A 15,161-nucleotide genomic window follows, 5' to 3' on the forward strand; every position below is an offset into this window, starting at 1 on the left:
CAAGCTGATCCAATAGTAAAATCAGGTAAAGCCTCAGGTGCAGACAACATCCCCTCTGATCTGTTAAAGGCCAATTTAGACTGGTGGGCCCCAGTGCTGGCATCTCTGTTTAAACGGATTGACTATATAGTACAGTATGTGTCCTGGAGGAGTGGGGTTTAGCCATCATTATCCCACTATACAAGAAAGGAAGTAGATCAAATCCAGCCAATTACTTCCAAGTTAGTTTGTTGAGTATTATTATTAGCAGACTATATAGTCGCCATCTGCTCAAAAAACTCTTGGATTGGTTACATAAAGAAAACATTGTTGAGGAAGAATAAGCTGGATTTAGAATAGGAAGGTTGATTGTGGAGCAGAGATTTATCCGTCAATATTTGGTAAACAAAAATGCCTGATGGTGTCCTTTTCTCAGCTTTTCTCAGCTTCAAGTCAGCATTCAATCATATTCTTAGAGATAAATTATGATGTAAATTTAAGAACACCAATATTTATAGAGGATTACTGTTACTTATTTGATACTCATAGGAAAACACAAGGCTACAGGTGAACTGCAGTCATGCTAGGGTCTTGTCTAGGGTCTTGTCTATATCTGTTTCCACCTTTAATTGAGTTAAACAGGGATATATTTTAGTTGCTAAATTGTTTAACTTCTGCATCAAGTCTAAAAGAGAAGAGTTTGTTAAATCTTGATTTTTATCTTCCTAATGTGAACACCCATCCACTTTCAATTCTATACACTGACCATGCTGTGTTATTGTCTATAACTAGCATTGGTTTCCAACAACTTTTGAGGGCTGTGCATTCATATTGCAGTGAGGAACTTGTAACTATCAGTTATTCTAGAGTCAAAGTGTTAGTTTTCACTAGAAGCAGAATTAAGCACAAACAGTGGCTTTGGGAGGTATATCTATCAATTTCTTCCAGTGTCCATCACTACAAGTCTTAAATAAAGGCCTCCAGGTCTACTAATGGTCTTGGGGAAATTTTCCAAATAAAATATAATTCAAAATGGCCATTTGTAGCTCTCTCAGAAGGCAGTTATCCATTTTTAGGGGAGATCCAGTAAGATCTAGGTGCTACAAAAATTGAAGGGCCAATCTTTAGTCAACTGCATTGGGAAGAGAGATATCGAGTTGGACATTAGCAGTTATTTTCTGATGACTGGTGTGTTATTTAATCAATAACAAGTGCTTAATTTTAGTATATGGAGTAATTAAATCTTAGAATCTATCTGTTACTCCTGTTTTAGATTTGCAGAGATGTTTAAAAATTGAAAGAACTAGATGGTGCCCCTTTACAGGTCTTGTTTGCTGTTTTTATTGTACAGACTTGATTCCATGTTACTGTACTTAAAAAAAAACACCCTGCCTTTGTCTTATTTTTTTGTTTTAAAAGATATCACTACTTTTTCTTATGAGGATTTTAACAGTATCATTTTTAATAGTATGGATTCTCTGAAAAATGTTTTTGTTAGAGATTCCAATATTTTGTCCTATCATTCTTTGGTAATGTTACATGAAGATTCTACATCTTTTCTATAAAACATGTTAAAATGCTGAAAGAATCAAAATTAGAAGGACGGAACCATAACTGGATCTGTGTCATATTTTTCTGTCTGTCTGTTTATCTACTATATGTATGAAGTAGCAAAACTTTATAGAAAGGGGCCAGCTTGATTTCAGATTGCCAGGGACAGGAAGTATGTTTGGCCTTGTTTCCAGTGATAAATTCTAAGTGCCATCCTGTATAGGGATGCTTATCATTCACTTCAGTTGTGGCTGTCGTATGCACCCCGTCCTCATTATATTGACCCTGTTTTGGCAAGGTAATGAACAGTATTTTTAGCATTATTCTATATCTTAAAAGTAATGGATTAATTCCCATGGTTGTCTCAGCTAGGGTTAGCAAAGTCACATTCAATCAGCAAGTCTGTTCCAACTGGAACTTAGAAGTGCATTTAGCCAAGCATTTTTCTGGGATAGCTTTACAGACATAGAGTAACAAAATGCAACCAATACAGACAGAGAATGTTTTTCGCAACAACATTGAAAGCCTCTGAAAATCTGTTTTTGATGTTGTGTTTCTTCAAATGCAAAGTCTGACTCTAAATATAACAACTCTCAATTCTCTATGTCTCATTTTTAAATGTTAGTAATCCATATTTTTTGTATGGTGTATTTTGACCTGATGTGGGGGTATTTTGAAATTTTTAAATAATCAAGAAAGTAATATACCTAATACATGAAATAAAATATAATATATTTCTTTCTTTGCAGGTTGTTCAACAGTAGTTATGAACACTCGGTTACGAGCACTAGGTGGGAGAATAAATAACATTCGTGCGTCAGAACTTCCAAAGGAAAGGAACCGGTCAGAGATTGTTTGCAATGTCTACTTTCTGGATGGTTCAGTGCAAAGCTTTAACATGAGTGTAAGTAAATTTAGGCATCAGGCTATGGAGCCAAATATTGGGAGTTCGATTCCTTATTGTGCCTCCTTCACAGTTCTAGGATGATGATGATGATTATATAAAGTCAGCACTCGTGAGCTTGATTACTGTCTTAAGGGATTCCATCTGAGCCCTAATCTAAAAAAACACTGTCTTCATTGAGGTATGGCACAGTGATAATTTGTGAACTCTCCTGACAAGTACAACTGACTAATAATCAGAATCTAACAATAAACAGTGCAAATAGTGGGGCATTTTGCTATTAATTATATTCCTGCTATAGCCAGGAATGGAGAGTTGGAAGGTGTCATGTCTTCTGTGACCAAAACAGCTCAACTGGTTGTTTTGAAGCTTGGCAGAGTGAAGAGATAGGGTTGACAATTGTTGTCTTTGGTAATGAGGTAGAAAGACTAAGAAATGGCTATGTTTGAGAGGCATTAACAGTTTTGATGAGTATAATAATACCAATGTAAATGGCCATGATGTTGTTTTTCAACATCTTTTCGTCTGTGGTTGTTGATAAGGTTTGTCATGAGGCACATTGATTAGGAACTTCTGTTTAGCAACAGCTTCAGCTTTACCCTGTTTAGTGTGCTGGAATGAGACCCTCATGGTTGTGGGTCTGTGATAGGCCTGTTTTCATAGCTCAGTTTGTCAATAGAGCCTTGATACCTATACAGGCCAACAGAATATTTTTTAAATTATTTTTATTTTTTTTGTTTTGTTCTACTTATTCCTGTTTTCAAAAAATGTAAAAGGAATGCATAGAAATAAAAAATGAATGGAAGATAATTTTGTGGTGGGTGATTTTGTGAATGCGCAATCAATTACCGTATTTTTCGCTCCATAAGACGCACAAAATTTTAGGAGAAGAAAACAGGAAAAATTAATCTGGGAATTTCGGCCTGCTGGGCTAGTGGGGGTGAGGGAGGGGAAGCCTCCAAAGGGTCCAAGAGTGCCTTCCACGCCTTCTGAAGGGTCCTGGAAGGCACTCTCAGACCCTTTGGAGGCTTCCCCCATCCTCACCCCCGCTGGCCTAGCAGGCCGAAATTCCCAGATTATTTTTTTTCTGTTTTCTTCTCCTAAAATTTTGGTGAGTTTTATGGAAAGGTCTGTCTTATAGAACACACCCTAGGACCCTTTGGAGGCTCACTCTGCCCCCCCCCCGTGGGGCTGGGGGGGGCGAAATCGCCACCTTCTGGGACATTTCTGAAGCTTCCCAAGCTTCAAAAGAGTCCCAGAAGGTGGCAGTTTCGCTCCATAAGATGCATACACTTTTCCCCTGACTTTTTTTTGGGGGGGGGGAAAGTGCGTCTTAGGGAGCGAAAAATACAGTATGTAAAATATGAGAACGGGAGATGACCAGAGCATGTTTAAGATGACTTTCTTTCTTATTACTAACCCTTACATTTTTCTCTGCTCCATTCTTTCCCATTTCTCTCCTTTCAATTATAGAAATCATTGTGTGTATTCCGTCTGACTCACTCTCCTGTTAGTAGCAGTATTACTCTGACATGTTTTTTCTGCTCTCATAATTCCCAGATGTTATTAAGATAAAATTAAATAATACAAAAAATGGGTGCAGAATGACTTATTAAACAACCTATATACAGGAAGACGCTCTCAAACAGGAAATTAACTAAAATAACAATTAGGAAACATTAAGGCAATTGTGCTGCAAATATACCAGCTGACACATTTTAGTGCATATTCAGGGGATAAAAGCTAGGAAGTCAGACCATTTATAAATTTTGAGACTCTAATCCTGGCTTCTAGAAATAATGGTAATAGTGTCACAATTTTAACAATATACATTTGGGAAACTGTAGCAATGATGATAATCAGAAGCTATCTGTTCATTTTGGCGTCAGCTAGGATAAATATATATATATAAAGAGATGGGATATGCAGCAGTATATCCTAGATTCTTAATGGGAATGTGTAAAGATAGGAATTTTTGCTCTATGTAGCAAGGTAGATTTAATTTATATCAAATCGATTTAAATCACAATTTAAATATAAATACCCATTCTTGCTGGTAGTTATTATCTTTAATATTTGAAACCAGATGAAGATTTCATATTTAGAATAATAATCTGTCATATTAGTAAAACCGATTATCAGAACTGATTTTAGTTTAATAGGTTAATCACTCATATTTGGGGAACTACATAAATTGTCTTACTTAGCTAAAACAATAACATTATGATTTCATTTTGAGTTACTGATTCAGATGGTGAAAAGTTTATAGTTTATCAGCAAAAGGTTTCTCCAGTAGGCCGTATTCTTGGTTACTCAGTCTCCGTTAAGTGCTCCAGTTGATTATTCACAATTGTCCTTGATACTCAAAGTCATGAAAGCTTAATGAAGTGAGCCATCTTCCATCTTACTGACAGCATTTTATGGGGTTTTTAAAGAAATTGTTGTTTAGTCGTTAAGTCGTGTCCGACTCTTCATGATCCCATGGACCAGAGCACGCTGTGCCCTCCTGTCTTCCACTGCCTCCCGGAGTTGGGTCAATTTCATGTTGGTAGCTTCGATGACACTGTCCAACCATCTCGTCCTCTGTCGTCCCCTTCTCCTCCTGCCCTCATACTTTCCCAACATCAGGGTCTTTTGCAAGGAGTCTTCTCTTCTCATGAGATGGCCAAAGTATTGGAGTCTCAGCTTCAGGATCTGTCCTTCCAGTGAGCACTCAAGGTTGATTTCCTTCAGAATGGATAGGTTTGATTTCCTTGCAGCCCAGGGGATTCTCAAGAGTCTCCTCCAGCACCACAATTCAAAAGCATCAATTCTTCGGTGGTCAGTCTTCTTTATGGACCAGCTCTCACTATTTTTTAGAAATACCCAGTACTAAAGTCTGTAACAGAAAGAGTATTTTCAGGGAAGCTCAGCAGAAAAACACAATCTTTAGCTGATAATGGAGGTTGGAATCTCCATTCCATGAGCTGTAAATTGTAAGCAGCAGCAGCTTTGTCTCTTAGGTTCATGAACTAATAAAACTGCTTTGGTTTATACTAGTTGTTCCTGTGGGAGGCTCTTTTGGTTCCACTTGACCAAGTCTTACAATCCAAGAAGTTTTTCACCATGCTCTTTATTGTAGAGTATCTCCAGACAATAAATAAATTTGGCAAGTCATGTGGCTTAGGGTAAATTTAAATCACTAGCTGTTTCAATGGCTTTCTGTATCATGCCTTGCTTCGCTCCATGGCACTAAATAATCTAAAGTAAGGATTGGGGATGGGCTTTTTGATGGAGCAAGTTTATTTTACAAGAGTTGAGTGAGATGTTGGACAGCAGTGAGGAATTGGTGCCATGACAAGCCCGGCAACACTGTGTAAGAACTGTAAATCTTCCATCCATTCCCAATAAAATTGCTCTTTTATATATGTTTATTGGATAATGTTTCAGAAATACTTAACAAAAGTAAAAACAGGTATGGCACCTGAAAAGACTAAATAGTAAGAAATTCCTCTACGTGTCTAAGAAATGGATTGTAATGTGGAGAAGAAGCTCACATTGACATAAATCTGGCATGTTTAAGGTGACTCTTTTGTTTTTACTTTTGTTATATAAGCTGAAACATTAACACAGCTACCTTATTGAAACTGATACAGAAAAACAGTTCTGCTGTCTGGCAAAGATTGTTTTGCTATTATGCTACAAGCATTTCCTTTGTTTTGTTTTTTTTTAGAAACACGACACTGGTCAGGTGTTGCTGGATTTGGCTTACAATCACTTGGGTGTGACAGAGAAGGAATATTTTGGTTTACAACAACGTGAAGAGTCAGCACTTTCCCCAGTAAGGAAATATTTACACTGCTGATTTTAAACATGTGCAGTCAATAAACCATCTAATCATTTTTTTAAACTTTTGCAGAGATGGCTTGAATCTGATAAGCCTATTCGGAAACAGCTAAAAGGTAATTAGAATCCCTTTGTTTTTGTTTTTCTGCTGTTGACATCTTTGTATAGTTAACTCACCAAAAACTTACCATAATCAATACTAGCTGTAAACTTTAATAATATTCAGTGGGACTCTTGAACAATGTCTTAATATTGAACAGCAACATCTGAATGGCTTTCCGAATGTGGTCCTCTTTTTAAATGTATCCTGTGTTTGAAAGTCTGTCCATTGCAAGTGTAGTTTAAAAGCAAAGAATAAGTGGCCTTCAAGTTGTTCATCAACAGTTAGCCATATAAGCAACTGAATGAAATGGTGTGAATGCCACTGCCACTGCCCCCAGCTGATGGCAAGGAATCTATCTTCGCAAAGTGAAAAAGCCCCACTTAGACCATCGTTTTGCTATCGCAATTGCAATCACAAAAACATCATCGTGAAGCGGATTCGTCGTAATGTGGGGCAATCGTTAAGCGGGGCACGACTGTACTGGACTCAGTTCTCATCATTAAGGCAATCCTTGTAATAAGCAAGCCCACTTCAGGCCTGGGCTTGGGGCGTTTCAACAAGGGCTGGTCGAGGTAGATGGTGGGTGTTGCTTGTCTTCCCAGTCTTTGGCAAGCCTCCTTCTATCATGCTGAGCTTGTGCTGTCCGCTCTTCAGCTGAATGGGAGTGGGTGGCACCAGACACATCGGCCATCTCAGGCACCATGGAGTTGGTGAAGCTAGTGCCTCTCCCGGATACTGGAGCAGTGGATGTCCCCTTCCATTGTCCCTACCTGCTGGGAAGCAGATCAGAGGCTTCTGCCACGAGTTGTCATCCTTCCCTCCAAACACAAAGAAGATGGGCTCCAACTCCTCCACTGCAGGCCTCCAGGTTTTCTCTTTGGCCGACGCTTCACTGGGTGTCACAGACCCAGAAGACCCTGCTGTTTTGCTCCACATTCTTAATGCTGATAGCACACCCTTCTCCCGTCTGACCAGCTGTCCTCTCTCCTGTCTACTCCCCAGCAATACCTGGGCTCTCCTCCTCCCAGCCTTCCCACAAGCCTAGAGCAGCAGCTCTGTCCATGCTCTTGAGGCACTGTAGGGCAAGAGCAGACAACTGGCCAGAAGTGCTGGCAGTGACCCCCTCACAGCTAGCCATACAGTCTTTTGTGAGATGTTTAGCCTTTCTATTTAAATTAATAATTTCTTTTCAGAGTTTGCACATATATGTGTAAACTAGTCAGTGAGAATTTCTTGCAAATCTATGTCTAATTTTATCCTCTTTATTGGCAACTCTCAATCTTAAATAAAGGGTGAGGCATGATACAGCTTATTGAGATTCAGTTTCACGTGGTAGGCGTACAAGTCTTGCAGTAAGTCTAGATTCATTGCAAACAACTACAACAGTGGCAAAGAGTATTTTTGGGTTGTAATTCTTTCTTCAACTTCTTTACCTCTGGCAGACACTATTCACTGATAAACTTGGAAACTATAAGTGGTATTATGTGATTATCCAAGTACAGATTACATTATTTGGGCCTGCAGTGTATATTGAATTAATAATCTGTTGTGAACTGGCTCCAGTTTTGCTGAAGGAGACACTTGCACATAGCTTAATAATCTATAACTCTACCTAAATACATTATTAAAAAATGTAAAATTGTGTTGTAAAATTCTCTGATTGCATTAAGATTCTTACTAAGGCATATTTATTTCCATTTCAGTTATAATTTATATGTGTAACTAAGTAGAGTTTTAGTAAAGGAGGGTTACTAATCTTCTGTTCTAAGAAAATAGCAGCTAAGATATTGCTGTCTTTCAGATAAAATGTAATATGGTATTTTATATGGTAACTAATTCTGGGTTTACCTTTCTATAATACTGTAGGTGGTTCCCCTTGCAGCCTGCATTTTCGAGTAAGGTTTTTTATACCAGATCCCAACACACTGCAACAGGAACAAACCAGGTAGTTTTTGTTTTTTCAGTGTTGGTATTAATTTGTTAAGAATGGCTGATATTGCTTTACCTTGGTTTTTACAGGAAAAAAGCATTTATACAACATGATTTTTTTGTTGATTGCTGATTGTTAAAATACTCCACTATATGTACAGGTAGTTAAAAACTGCAATAACAGATACACAGTGCTCCGTATCTGTATGATCATGGGTATAAATTTTGTTAATATCTGTTGATTATTTCTTCTTTGTTGTTATAAACACTTCAGCAGTTAGGCTTATATTCTGATAACAATTATTCCCTCAAACAGAGTTTGGTAAATGCTTCTGTCCCAGCCATAAAGAAACATCAAGATAAAATGTTCAGGGATGCTGAAATAATGAACTCCTGTAAAATATGATGTTATGGTTTACTGAAGTGTGGGATTAGCTTTTAGTTTTCTTTGTTTATGGTGAAGTTTAACCCTTAAGTGCTGTTATGATTCATCATAATTTTGTCTAAGCAGTGACAGGTAAAGTAAATTGGGAAATACCATGTTTTGTTTAAGAAATGATAGTAACTCAGTGTTCTTTTACAATTATAGTTGTTTGATTATGTAGTTACCTATAATGATAAGTATTTCTAAAATTTGTTTTTCAGACATCTATTCTTCTTGCAATTGAAGGCTGATATTTTGGAAGGAAGGTAACAAATCCTTACTAAAGCAATTTGGTTAACTCTTGAAGATACAGAGGGCCTGCCCACATTGGCATATAGATATGATATAGTGGTGCCTCGCTTGACGAGGATAATCCATTCCAGCAAAATCACTGTAGAACGAAATAGTTGTCAAGCGAAAGTAAAAAGCCCATTGAAATGCATTAAAACCCGGTTAATGCGTTCCAATGGGCAAAATACCTGAAGATCCTCCATAGGGTGGCCATTTTCCAGTGACTGTAATGCGAGGAATCCGTCCTAAAACACAGCGGGGAGCCATTTTGCACAGTGGGCGGCCATTTTTAAAACCCAACGTTCAGCTGTTTTGATCGTCGTTAAGTGAAAAATCGGTTCCCGAAGCAGGGGACCGATCATCGTCAAACGAAAAAATACCATTCAATCATCATTTTGCAATCGCAAAAAACTAGTTGTCAAGCGATTTCCTCATCTAACGAGGTAATCGTCAAGCGGGGCACCACTGTATATGGATTGCTGAGGGAACAGTTTGGATTGGGAAATAAAGCCCTTGTCTGCAAGTGTTTCTACTTAAAACAATCCATCATTTCCCTTTAAGAACTATTGTGCACCTTTCTGGGCCAGCGATATGCCATGTATTGTTTTTGGCATGCTTGTTTAGCCTGGAGATAGCAGCCTGTAGCAGCTGCAGGTTCCAACGGAGAGTTTAAGAGAAAATGGGGGAAGAAGCAGCAAAGAGAAGCAGAGATAGGGGAAGGAAAAAGAGAGGTGATGTAAAAAAATTAACTTCCTTTGAATCTCAGCAGATTATCAAGGGAAGCACTTAATTGACAGCTGATTGGGTTGCAAGGGGTTATTTGCTATTCAGACAGGAGGACCACACCAAATGGCATATCGCTCCCTCACTGACCTCACAGAATCTTTGTCGTTCAGTCCACCCCATACCCAAAATGAACAGTCTGGACAGGCCCAGAGAAGGAAGATACAGCTACTGTGGGGAGAGTTCGGGGCAGTGTGGGCAACCTCTGGAGGTCAAAGGGCTACATTGCCCACTGGGGTGGGGGCTGTATTTATAATGTACTGCTGCCAAGAATGTGATGCCTCTTTGAAATAGAAGCAATAAAAACACCCTGTTTATCTTGAAGGGAGACTTTTTTCCTCTCTTTGCTATTACTCTACCTTCTCTCCTGCCTTCCTTCATCCCAATTACAGTGGTGCCTCGACTTACGAACATCCCTAGTTGCGAAAATTTCGAGATACGAAAAGCTCCAGCTGCAAAATTTTGCTTCTACTTTCTCTTCTGTTACCTCCTATTATCTTCCCAAGCAGTCAGCTGTCAGTGGAAGTGCCAGCCCAGAAGTCTCATGGTAGCTAGGAGCGGCTAACAGCAGCAGTTGTTGCATCAGATCATTCCTGGAGCGTTGATCAGAACTTGAAACAGAAATCATTCACACTAAGCAGCAGTGCTCCAGCTGTACCTGCTGTCTTCATTTCTGGGAGCATTTCTATGGAATGAATGAAGTTAATGTGTAGGAGGTGCCTTGGGATACTGCTTCATACTGTGCCTGGCCTGTATAAAAGCTTTTTAAAAACTAATGGAAAATGTTGCTGCAGACAGTGGTGTTATTGAAGAGCCCTCTGGGCTGCCAGGCCTCAGATCAGTGCAAAGCCCTAATAACAGTCCTAGCTAGAGTGCATGCATAGTTTAAAAAAAAAAGTAATACTGATACTGTAGTATTAATTTATTTTATCTAACTCATTGACTGTAAATCCATTCTGGATTAATTTTAGTGGTACACCTACCTTTGCATTTATTTTCATAGTTCATACAGTGGTGCCTCGCTTAGTGATTGCTTCGTTTAACGATGTATTCGCTTAGCGATGGGTTTTTTGGAACCAATTAACATCGTTAAACGAGGCACCACTGTACCTAGATAGCTTTACTCAGTTTTCAAGAAATGGAAATCTCTTTTTTGAATATTTGCTTTTGAGTTTTGAAAATTGATTTCTAAAAAGAACTTGAAATAAAATATTTATGGCCCCGAGAATTAATGTAAAATGTGTAGCTGTACTGTGCAGGTATTCCAGATATCTACATGATAAAGATTGCACACATTCACACAATATTTTGCTTGTGAGCAGGTTTTTATAAGCCAGAAAGATGAAAAACATACAAAAGTCCTTGTTTATATGAAAGCAACTTCTCTTTCTTTAGGCAGACAGGGAGAACAGGTTTCATTTAAAACAGCAGCTGTTTGCAGCTGTAGTAGACATTTCTGTGATCGGAGGATGTGTAATTACATAGCACATTATTTTTGTGCTGCACTTTGGCATATACTTTCAGTACAACTTTTCCCAATTTTTCCTTCCAGGTTGTTATGCCCTGTTAATTCAGCTGTGGTACTTGCATCATACGCTGTTCAGTGTAAGTTTGATATGTGTTATCAGTCAAATTGTTTCTTCTTTTTAACTGAAATGATAGGATAGGTCAATTTTTGGTTCATACTGGTTTGTTCCTTTATGTTGCTGCTTCATTGTCTCACCCCACCTTGTGGCTGCAATTTTAGTTGTTGAGGTGTGCCTTCCTGGTTCCCACCTCTTCTGTCCCACCACCCTAATTAGATAAAACTTCTGGTTTATGATGTGGGGTTTTGTGCTGCTTTACCCATGATTCAGAAAGCCAAGAAAAGGCCTAGTGGTTGTTGTGGGTTTTTCTGAAGATGCCGGCCACAGAGACTAGCGAAACGTTAGGAAGAACAACCTTCAGAACACGGCCAAAGAGCCCGAAAAACCCACAACAACCATTAGATCCCGGCCGTGGAAGCCTTTGTGAATACAAAAGGCCTCCTCCTTCTCCAGCCTTCGGCAAGCCTTGGAAGGGAAAAGAGGGGGTAGAGCTTTTTTCCCTTCCGAGGCTTGCCGAAGGCTGGAGGAAGAGGCGGGAACTTTAAAAATGGTTTCGGACAAGCCTCTGCAAGCACCAATCACTGCGCAGTGGGACCCCTACGGGTCCTCCCATGGTGCAAGGTAAGCCCCGGGGGACCCCCAAAGCCAGGGCGTGTGGTGTTGGGGCACCCCTACCAGGGTTCTGACGGTGCAGGAAAAGCCTCCAAAGTGCTCTAAAGCGGGCATGGGTGGTTTCGGGGCACCCCCACCAGGGTTCTGTTGGCTTCCCCTGCACCATCAGAGCCCTGGTGGGAGTGCCCCGAAACCACCTGCGCCCGCTTTAGAGCACTTTGGAGGCTTTTCCTGACGGTGCAGGAAAAGCCTCCGAAGTGCTCTAAAGTGGGTGATCGTAGAGCCCCATTGGAACCATCATTTTGTGATTGCTAAAGCGATCACAAAAAACCCATCGTAAAGCAATTTTGTCATCAAGCGGGGTAACCGTCTAGCAAGGCACCACTGTATGATAGCACTTCTCAGATACTTGAAAGGCTGTCATACAGAGGATGAGCAGGATCTGTTTTCCATAAACCTAGAGTGCAAGACATGTGACAAGGGGCTTAAGTTACAGAAAGCCAGATTTCAGTAGAATATCAGGAAAAACTTCCAAACAGTTGGAGCAGTACAATAATGGAACCAGCCACCTAGAGAGGTAATGAGCACACCAGCACCGGAGGCATTCAAGAAAAATTTAGACAGCCACTTGGCAGACATATTTTGATTCATATCCCTGTCTAATTTCATGATTCTGTGATTCTATAATATTGAGACACTTGACAGGCTAATGGACAAGGTGTTGAACAGGAGTCCTCTGGCACCACTGCCGTGCACTGGCTGATGAGTGGGGGAGCTTGTGGGGGGGACCAAAGGCGTGGCACCTGTGGTGCCATGCTGATGAAGTGGCATAAACCTCTGAACTGAGATTCATGACCATCTCTAATACATACTCTTTAACCTCTCAGTTAAACTAATGTTGCCATGCCCACTCCACGAAATGCAGACTGGAAAGTTGTGTTCATATCCCTTGCTTTGAGTTAGACAAGCTCAGGAAGAAAAGCTATATTGGACCAAAACCTCTGTGGATATGTTGTGTGCATGCTTTCCAAAATAAGTCCCTTTGCTTTTTGAAATTAAAAGGAAGAGGTTGAAGTTAGCAAAAAATGTCACTGGAAAACAAGGTCAAAATCATACATGCTACTATGTGAAAGGAAGATAGTGAAGAAAGACAGGGACAAAAGTCAAGTCATGGTGTTGGTAGAGGTACTAAAGACATCCAGAAAAGCAGAAAAGTGGGTGCTCAATCAAGTCAAGCCTGAACTCTCACTCAAGCAAATATGAGTAACTTGGGTTACAAAATACAGTGGACCCTCGACTTATGGAATTAATCTGTATTGGAACGGTGGCTGCAGGTCAAAAAGTCCATAGGTCGAGGGTCCATTTCCCATAGGAATGCATTGAAAACCCATTAATCCATAATTGCCCGAAGAAAAAATACCCCCCACAGAAAAATGAAAATAAATCCACCTTACCAGTCCGAAGCCTTCCAGGGGTCCCCTGCCGACACCATCGCCGCTGCTTGAGGCCTCTTGGAGGTCCCTCGCTGCTGCCATCACCGCTACCCGAGGCCTCCAAGGGCTTCCCCGCTGCTGCCGGAGGCGTCTCGGAGGTCCCGTGCCCCCGCCGACGCAGGCTTTCCCTTGGTAGGCCCAGTCTACCAGGCTTTCCCGGGGAGTAGACCGGGCCTACCGGGGGAAGCCCTCCCCGGGTAGGCCCGGTGTACCCTGGGAAAGCTGTCGGCAGCAGCGGCAGCCGACCTCCAAGAGGCCTCCCATGGCGGTGGAGAAGCCCTGGAAGGCCTCCGGAGGTCCCCCTCACCGCCGATGGAAGTACGATCAGCAGTGAGGGGGGGACCTCTGAGATGCCTCCCATGGCAGTGGAGAAGCCCTGGAAAGCATCCAGAGGCACAATCAGTGGCCTACAGACCGAAAGGGGGAGGCGGGGAAAGTGCCAAATTTGAATTTGGTGCTTTGCCCGCCTCCCCCTTCTGGTCCGTAGGTCGATTCTCCAGGTGCAAGTCAAAGTAAAATTTTGCGGCTGGAGAAGTCCGCAACTCGAAAAGTCCGCAGGTAGAGCCATGCTTAGGTTGAGGGCCCACTGTAGAATAGAATAGAAAATAGAATAAATGTATAATATAATTGTGAACATTCTAAATGACTGAACTATATTGTAGCTTAGCATTCTGACCAATCAGAATGTGTCTGGAGTCATGATTTCTGTGATTTAATCTATGAGCACAAATGGGACCTGTGGCTGGACAGTGGTTTGGGGATCATCCCAGTTAAAAATCATGTGGATCCATGAAGATCTGTGCATCAGATCCATGTTTTGCACTACTGCAATACCATGTGCTGGGGAACCCATGATTTTTGTGGTGTTATCTATGGGCACAGATTGTGCCTATGTCTGGACAGTGGCTTGGGGATGATCCTACATCAAAATCATGTGGATCCAAGAACTTCTGGATAGCTCAGTTGTTTAGGTTTCTGGCTGTGAAGCCAGAGGTTGGGAGTTCAGTTCCTCACATTTCCTTCTTGTCTGGGACTGGACTTGATGATCCATAGGGTCCCTTCTAGCTCTACAGGTTTTTATTTATTTATTTATTTATTTATTTATTTATTTATTTATTTATTTATTTATTTATTTATTTATTATTTGATTTTTACCCCGCCCCTCTAGACCATGTCTACTCTAGACCATGTCTAAGGTTGTTACGATTATTGCTATTATCTGTGCCTTGAATCTGTGTTTTTGCACCACTGAAAAGCCATGATCTTGGGCCCATGATTTCTGTGTTTTAATCTATGGGTACAAATGGGGCCTATGTCTGGACAGTAGTTTGGGGATGATTCTACATCAAAATCATGTGGATCCATGAAGATCCATGCATTAGATCCAAGTTTTTGCACAACTGCAAAGCCATGTGCTGGGAGACCCATGAGTTCTATGGTGTAGTTTGTGAGCACAGATGTGGCCTATGTTTGGAGAATGGTTTGAGGGTGTTCCTGTGTAAAAATCATATAGATCTATGAGGATCCATGCTTCAGATGCATGTTTTTGTGCCACCTCAAAGCCATGCACTTGGGGACCCACGATATCTGTGTTGTAGTCTATGGGCATAAATGGGGCCTATGAGTGGACAGAGATTTGGCGGTAATCCTGCAGAAAAATCATGTGGATCCATGGGAATCT

The 15,161-nt window shown here is 40.7% G+C and overlaps 1 protein-coding gene across 3 annotated transcripts in view; it reads left to right on the plus strand.

The window, feature by feature from the left end:
• The window catches only part of PTPN3 (protein tyrosine phosphatase non-receptor type 3), a 124,546-nt gene that overhangs the window by 31,316 nt on the left and 78,069 nt on the right, over positions 1-15,161 (plus strand). For all 3 annotated transcript variants that reach the window (XM_020786577.3, XM_020786578.3, XM_020786580.3), the window contains 6 exons: positions 2,280-2,434; positions 6,147-6,254; positions 6,333-6,375; positions 8,229-8,307; positions 8,937-8,981; positions 11,342-11,394. In XM_020786577.3, the coding sequence (XP_020642236.2) occupies positions 2,280-2,434; positions 6,147-6,254; positions 6,333-6,375; positions 8,229-8,307; positions 8,937-8,981; positions 11,342-11,394 (483 nt within the window). Of the gene's footprint in view, positions 1-2,279; positions 2,435-6,146; positions 6,255-6,332; positions 6,376-8,228; positions 8,308-8,936; positions 8,982-11,341; positions 11,395-15,161 lie in introns of those variants that run through there.

The sequence above is a fragment of the Pogona vitticeps genome, chromosome 6 (genome assembly GCF_051106095.1).
Source record: "Pogona vitticeps strain Pit_001003342236 chromosome 6, PviZW2.1, whole genome shotgun sequence".
Taxonomy (NCBI): Eukaryota; Metazoa; Chordata; class Lepidosauria; order Squamata; family Agamidae; genus Pogona; species Pogona vitticeps.